Here is an 8,208-nt window from a genome sequence, read left to right as displayed (position 1 = left end):
ACCATTCTAAACATCTTATCAAGTATTTTGAGGTGAGATGTAATGAAAGACCACAAATTATAAAGTAAATTAACTCATTTATCTTTCCATTCACCTGAACGATGGAACACTTTAATGTTCATCTCCGCAGGGTATCCAAGGAGTTAGCAAAATCAAAGATGGCTATAATCCAGCAACTTGGATGTTGGAAGTTAGCACAACAGCACAAGAATTAGCTTTGGGTGTTGATTTTGCTGATATATACAAGAAATCAGAATTGTACAGGTAAATGGGCTGCTCCGTTACATTATTGCAGCAAAAAATATAAACTGATTCAAGTAATTACTTTTGTTCAACACAAGATCTATATATGGTCGATGGCCTACGTACTTTGAATTTGCTACTGATGCATGGCCTATGTTTAGGAGAAACAAAGCTCTTATCCAAGATTTAAGCAAACTAGCCCCTGGGACAAAGGAACTGTATTTTCCAACTCAGTACTCTCAGCCATTCTTGACTCAATGTACAGCTTGCTTATGGAAGCAGCACTGGTCATACTGGCGCAACCCACCATATACTGCTGTGAGATTTCTCTTTTCGACTGTCACAGCATTGATGTTTGGGACATTGTTCTGGAACCTTGGCACTAAAATGTAAGATACAACTCAAGTACAAAAGCTCGAGCTTCAATGTTGGTTTTTATTAGCTTCATATGTCTAATTAACATATTTTGAAATTACAGGAAAAGGCCACAAGATCTGGCTAATGCAATGGGTTCAATGTATGCTGCTGTTCTTTTCCTTGGCATCCAAAACGCTGCATCTGTGCAGCCTGTTGTGGCCATTGAAAGGACAGTTTTTTATAGAGAAAGAGCTGCTGGAATGTATTCTGCCATGCCTTATGCCATTTCCCAAGTAAGTTGTCAAATTTTGAAGAGTTCAAACTGCAAAGCAAGTTGTAACAATTTTATAGTATTACTTTATTGACTTCTATTTTGCAACTACAGGTCTTAATCGAGTTACCATATATTTTGGTTCAATCTGCTGTGTATGGCATTATAGTCTATGCAATGATTGGATTTGAATGGACAACTGCTAAGTTCTTCTGGTATCTGTTCTTTATGTACTTCACCTTGCTGTACTTTACCTTCTATGGCATGATGGCTGTGGCTGTCACACCAAACCACCACATTGCAGCCATAGTTTCCTCAGCATTCTATGGAATGTGGAATCTTTTTTCAGGATTCATCATCCCACGACCTGTAAGTGCGGCTTTCTCATAATTTTTTCTTTTTCGAAGTTCTACTCTACACATATCTTGATCAGGACTAACTTTCTTCCCACTCTTTCAAATTTGTTCTATATACAGAGTATTCCTGTGTGGTGGAGATGGTACTATTGGATATGTCCAGTGTCTTGGACCTTGTATGGATTGGTTGTTTCACAATTTGGAGATATACAGGACATCCTTGAGGTTAGCAACACCAGTGTGACAGTTGAACTGTACTTGAGATATGTCTATGGCTTCAGACATGAATTTCTGGGGGTAGTTGCAGCTGTAATTCTTGGGTTTACAGTACTATTTGGAGCAATCTTTACCGTTTCCATAAAGGTGTTTAACTTCCAAAGACGCTAGAATTGTTTATATATATATATATATATATATATATATATATATATATTCTTTATCGTTTGAAGATCCATCCTAGCAGAAGATAAAAAACCTATGACATTTGAATTTTTATACATTTATTACGAAAATTCAAATTCTTTTATTGTAATTGAAGATTTTGTCATATGTAACTATAAATCAATGAATACACTATTTATTTGAGATGAACCAAATATGATTTTTCTTGTAAGTCCAAATTCAATTTCTATGTATTTGGCCCAAACTCTTCGGAGTCAGTTTTAATGATAAGGTCCAAATACTGAAGCTTGCCTTCCAGAGTGCATTGGTTATTTTTCCTTTTTTATTCTTTTACCTTGTAGTAAATGGAGGGTTCATTGCCTTCTAATCAATTTGCGGAAACTAAAGCAAATCTATAAAAAAATATAAGTTTATCCCATTGGCTATCATCTCTTTTGATTTATGAATGAAAGAAGTAATGTTTTACATAAGTAGTATTTATTTTTTGGGATGATTTTTTTTACCCCTCAAAGATAAATTGTTTTCAAAAATAACATTCTTTTTAATTTTAACTATTTTTAACTAAGAGAAAAAACTTTTAGATAAAATTACTTTTAATGAAATCTTCTTATATTTAAGAGATACAATTTGAAATTTGAGTCAACTTAAAAATGACAACCGGAACAATTCGACTAAGAGGAAGTGTAGCAGCAATTGCTAACATGAGAAGGAGAAGAATGACAAGTAATGTGACCTTGGGGGGCGCTACTTGGACTATGCTTTAGTTTTACATAGATGATGCACCGGGACTCAAGATCTTCCCAAATGTCATGCTTTTCATGAGCATTGGTTTCATTGCTTTCATTGGCATTCTCCATGTCATGGGCAAGTTGTATTTTATTCGTAAAAAGGCTTGAAAGTGCATTAACATTAGCAAAATGAAATTCTAATTTGTTGATTTTCAATTTTGGTTTGATGAATTCGTTTTCTCACTCTTTCCTTTATAATACCAGTACATTTTAATTTTCTTTTACTGAAAAAACAAATAAAATAACTCAAAAGCTAATTATCCAAATTAGAGGATTTTCTATAATATCTTTTTATCCAATTCTATTTCATCCAAGTAGCAACGTTGGCATTAAATAGTTTTTTTAATACATATTCATTTTCATGTCAAATTTCTTTTTGATTTTAAACTTTTATCTTTATCTTGAAAGTGTTTAACTCCAAGAGTTTATGTTCTAGTGAAATACAAATATAAAGAGCAAATTGCATGTTATGTTTAAAACATGTTATTATTACATACTATGTTAAAAAAAAATATTATTATAGTTAAAAAAAGTTGTTAGATGTTTTAACTCCAAGAGTTTGTGTTGTAGTAAATACAAAGGAGCAAGTTACACGCCATGTTTAATAATATAAAAGAAGAACAAAACAACATTGCCAACCTAAGCAGATGTTACACACATCAGCAGAAGATGCTACACACTAAAACTTCAGCAGGAAATGTTACACACCAAGTTCAAAGCTTCAACACCAACACTAGATGTTACTCAGCAAAGGTAAAGCAACAGATGTTGCATGCCAAAACTTCAGCAGCACATGTTACATGCTAAGGCCGAAGCTTCAGTACCAGATTTTATACTCCAAAGGTTCTTTCTTTCTACTAATATTACACGCTAAGGCATGAATCACTTTGGTACACACCAAGGCCTGTTCTACCATACTTGAATCACTAAAAAACTCAACACCAATAAGCCCAAGAACATGTTGTTACTTACCATGCCATGCATTTTGGTCTATAGATCAATGACAGAGGGTTTTGTGAATGTAAACTAATGAATCCAAGAATATGTTATTACCTTCCATGTTATATTCTTTAGTCTATACATTGACGATGATATGGCAAGATGATGAGAGATAGAGACAGATGGTGATGGTGGTAAAATTAGAAAGCATTGGATATCGAGAAAGAAAAATGGGGAATACAACAAAATGGAAGCATAGCAGATGAATGGCAAGAGAGAAAAATTAAAAGCATTTAATTTGTTTAAAATGGTTTTAAGGGTTTTCCTTATCATCTTATGGCTAAAATTGGGCAAAAACAATTAACTTTATACAGAAAGCAATTTCTAAAATGGGCTTAAGAGGAAGATCATTTCCTTTAATTCTCTCTGTTTTCTTTCATCTAAAAATTATTATAGATATGAATGACTCAAAAAATTGATCATTGAAATTATCAAATTATTAGTTTTAGATTTATTTTTTAATTATAGAAATTTTCTTTGAGTTATATGGGTTAATGAGACGTGGGGAAAAACTCAATTTTCTATCAAACAAAATGGCACTAGAGAGAGAGAGAGAGAGAGAAAAGGGTAAGAGAGAGAAAATGAGCATTTTTACAAGTAGGCTTGGAAGAGATGCAGTGACTATGGGTCATCGGTGGCACAAGTTTCAAGGCATAAGGATTGATGGGCATTAAGAATTAGCATGGTGGAAGAAATCATTATTTTCAGTGTTCATAGATAATTTAAGGTTAGGATTTCATGGGTAGAAATCAAAGAGGCTTTTGATCAATTTAAGTGGTGGTGGAAGTGTTTGTTTGACAAGGATCACACCAGATAGCCATTAATTTTACCTTTGTTTGTTATAGACAAGGGAGGAAATTGCGCTTGGTTGTCCAACATAGTAATGGCATGCTCTTGATAAGGAGGAGACTCACTATGAAAAAAGCTTTTATGCAGGAACAAGTGAAGGAAAATGTTCCTTTTGTTCACAAACATGCTCTTTCAATTTGAATGGAACCTTTAAGCAGGTGTTAATGGGTGATAAGAACAATCAAAGTTTCATGTTGTGGAAGATTGAAACATAAAAAGAAGGATGCCATTAAGGTGTTTTTCCTTAAATCAAATTTAAATTGTTTGAGCAAAAGTGCAATTGGCACTCTTCGTGATAGTAGTATGTTTAGTTCAATAGAAAAGGGTCTAAAGGGGAGGAAATTGATGTCCAAGCTCAACTTGCTGGTGGTCTAAAACTTCTACTCATATTTTATGATCGTAATGAGATGGAGACATTACTCGTTAGCTATTTTGAATGTTTTCAAAAGTGGTTTCATTAGTTGGTTCCATATGACAATACTAAGGCACAAAAAGAAATTTGTTTCATTGGGTTCTGATAACTCTATTACATAGAATTATTTTGACACATTTTGGGTATTAAATGGGCTAAGTTCATGAGATTTATGTTTAGAATTAGGTGTTTTTAATTATTTTTCTTAATTAGTTTAGATCATGTTGAGTTATTTTAATTTGAGTTGTTTTAGTTTAATTTTACGATAAATTACTTTTAGGTTAGTTATTATTGATTCAGTCTATTGCATTTGAAGGTTCTCAAATGAAAAAACTTCAATTGATGAAAAAACATGCAAGTATGGTCAGTGCTTTTCTTGTATATGTTGTAGTATTTTGAGTATAACTCTTAGTCTAAAAGTATAATTGACGTGATTCATAAGCCATTGGAAAGCTAAGAGATAGGGATACAAGTTTTGTGTTTACTACTTACCCTAGTTCAGCCCAGATCAAGGAGAAATTTGCATCGCAATAGGATGGACTATAGTAAAAACTGTAAAAAGTAGCAAAGAAGAGCTAGCCTTGTGGCCTTGAGGACACTAGGGCCGTGGTGCAGTGATGTGAAGGGCATCATAGTATGACTAGAAAGGCCAATGTCCTGGCCGTGGAAAAGCAACGTGGCACCATAAATAAGCAATATCACATACAAAGACATGAGGCTAGTGCCTTAACGCCCAAAGACCATGGTTGCAGCGACAGCTCGATTACTTGGATTTTTGCTTTTTTGAATTTTATTCTAATTAGGATTTTAAGGGCTATTGAAAAAAGGCTTTTAAGAGCAATTAAATGGGACATTTAGAGAAGGTTTTCCAGAGACAAAGTAGCCATTAAACAAGAAAGAAAGCAAGAGAAATCAAGAAAGATTGAAGATTCAAGACTTGATAACCCTTAGTTTCTCTCTCTACTTTTGTTCTTTATTCACTTTCTTTGATTTGTATTGATGGTTAATTTTCTTTGGATGATGTTTTAGTAGTAGTTATGAACTAATTTACTTTTATCTAGGATTGTAATTGAACTCAACATGTAGTTTGGATTTTTAATCTCTCTTTTGCTTATAATCAATTGAATATGAGTTGCTTATTTCAATTCTGTGTTTAATGCTTGTAATTGTTTGATCACCAATTAGATTGATATTGAAACCTAAATACAAATTAGGAAATGGAGTTTAGAGTACGTCGTGAATGGAATAGTATATGTTCGAATTCACTTGGTTGATTAGGTGATTTGCTTTGCGTATAGGATATATATATACCTATATGGTATATGTATCCAAGATTAGAGCATGAACTTAATTAATTTTTCTTCAATTGAATTTATATAGATATATAGTGAATTAATTGGGGAATATATTTTTACAAGGACCTTGACAAAAACTTATAGATAAATTGGGATTCTAGTTTAGCAACTTAATTCATTGAAGTAAGTTAAGAGATAGATGATTTAGATGAAGTGTTAAGGGATATTGTAATCCTAGGCATTTTATTAATTAAAATTTTCTAGTAAAGTTTTTCCAATCAGTCCTTAGATTTAGTTTTGCTATCCTTTAGTTTTAATTTTGTTTTTAGTTAATCACCTTCATATGATAGTTTGAATAAGATTAGGTTATGTTAATTTTAGTACTTAGCAAAAGTTGGTACAATTCTTTGTGGGATTTGACACTCTATTTTACCATTATATTGCTTCTTAACGGTACGTGCACATGCATTCTAAATCCAACAACAAGTTCACTTGTAGGAAATTCCATTTCGTATCTGGCAGCTTAATTTATTCAAAGCACTTGGAGACAGATCAGGAAATGTTGTCCATGCACTAGTTCGATCTTGGGAAGAGTTTGGTTAAGTCAAGTAGTTTACAACAAATCCCTGTGTGTAGTTTTGTTTGGGTTAAAGATGCTAAGTACATAATATGTGCAACAACAACTGAGTTATAGAAATGTTCGGGTTATTTCATTAAGATGGATCCAAAAATGTTGTCTATGCACTAGTTTGATGATGGGAGGATTTTGGTTAAGGTGAGTACTTTATATCAAACTCTTGCATACATGTCACATCTCATTTTGTGGCTGGATATGATCGATGCATGGTCCCAGACATGTATAGCCTATTAGGCCCAAGCAAGCTTCACCCCATTTAGTCATGAACCATTTATAATCCTATGCAAAAGCATACATTCAATCATCCATACGCATACATTGTACTCAAATGCATGCAACCATAAGCAACATTACACAATTATGGAACTTCTCCACATAAATAGTGTAAGTGCAATCATCTCATATATCATCAAAGTGCTAAAATCTTATGCATAGTATCATATAAACATTTATCAACACCCTTGGGTGTCCATGTAGGCTTATGAGCCACCTTTGCACTTTTATCTATAATATTCATAAAGCAAAATGCCAAACATTGGCTACATCATCGTAAACATGTTTATTATCCATAAACATAGCATAAATAAAGATCAACTCCTCAACGGAATATGATAGACCCTCTAGGCATCAAGTGGCTATTAGACACCTACTAAAGGAAGAAGACCAAAAACTTGTATTCGCTACTCGGGTAGTAAACTAATCATTGATCTGTAAAACAAAAATAGAGAAATAATGTGTGAGATACATAGATTCTATGAGTGAATATATGGAAGGGAATAAGCCAAAAGGGAGAGTATTTTATTACCATGCACTTGTAAACATGTATGATTCATAAATCCGTTCTATGAGTGAATATATGGAAGGGAATAAGCCAAAAGGGAGAGTATTTTATTACCATGCACTTGTAAACATGTATGATTCATAAATCCGTCCTTTATTTCCATAATAATAATGAAACGTGGCATTTAAATACATTTTAAATTTGCTGGTGGTCTATGGAATTGAAAGAGTTAATTTAAATTTGAATATGGTTCATTTCAAGTAATTAGTTAATAGAATTATAATTCAATTCTATTGCCAAAATGTTAAGAAATTAATGGGTCACACACAAATATTGCAATTTGGATCAAATAGAGAGTGTGATGATTTAAGTTAAACTTAAATCAATTGTAGGTTTTAACTATTACAAACCTAATTAAAAGAGTTTAATTAGGAAATAGTTAAATATTATAATTGTTATCATATTAAGGACTTATTTTTCAAACTTTAATAAGTCTAATAATAAAATTAAACCTAGATAATATCATATTATAGCCACTCTTTTATGAGAAAACAAAAAGAAAAACAACAACTAATAGTTTTTCTCTTGAGTGCTACCACTCTTGAGAGAGTTTTTTAGAAAACTTCTCCATTAATTCATTATTGAAAATCAAAGAAGAAAAGAGGACAAATCTATTAGTATAAGCCCTACAAGCCAATCTATGGTTGTATAGGAATTATATGTTCATGTATGATATTTTCTTATTCATAATAACATTAAGGTAGCTCTTTATCCATAAGTTTGTGATTTAAATTATTTTATATACTTATGTAGATAAA

At 32.4% G+C, this 8,208-nt stretch overlaps 1 protein-coding gene and 1 pseudogene across 1 annotated transcript in view; both read left to right on the top strand.

Moving 5' to 3' along the window:
• The window catches only part of LOC110427494 (pleiotropic drug resistance protein 1-like), a 13,539-nt gene extending 11,910 nt beyond the window's left edge, over window positions 1-1,629 (top strand). The window contains exons 17-22 of the mRNA XM_021443040.2: window positions 1-32; window positions 131-264; window positions 405-632; window positions 722-893; window positions 986-1,240; window positions 1,348-1,629. The exon at window positions 1-32 is cut by the window's left edge and continues 52 nt beyond it. Of these exons, the coding sequence (XP_021298715.2) occupies window positions 1-32; window positions 131-264; window positions 405-632; window positions 722-893; window positions 986-1,240; window positions 1,348-1,614 (1,088 nt within the window). The 3' untranslated portion in view covers window positions 1,615-1,629. The remainder of the gene's footprint in view (window positions 33-130; window positions 265-404; window positions 633-721; window positions 894-985; window positions 1,241-1,347) is intronic.
• Window positions 1,630-2,279: 650 nt separating this feature from the next.
• On the top strand, window positions 2,280-2,525 carry LOC149526393 (protein transport protein Sec61 subunit beta pseudogene; annotated as a pseudogene).
• Window positions 2,526-8,208: the final 5,683 nt, after the last annotated feature.

Source organism: Theobroma umbraticum, unplaced genomic scaffold (assembly GCF_002168275.2).
Source record: "Theobroma umbraticum cultivar Fairchild unplaced genomic scaffold, ASM216827v3 scaffold_34.0, whole genome shotgun sequence".
In the NCBI taxonomy this organism is placed as follows: Eukaryota; Viridiplantae; Streptophyta; class Magnoliopsida; order Malvales; family Malvaceae; genus Theobroma; species Theobroma umbraticum.
This window is presented reverse-complemented; position numbering and strand designations above follow the sequence as displayed.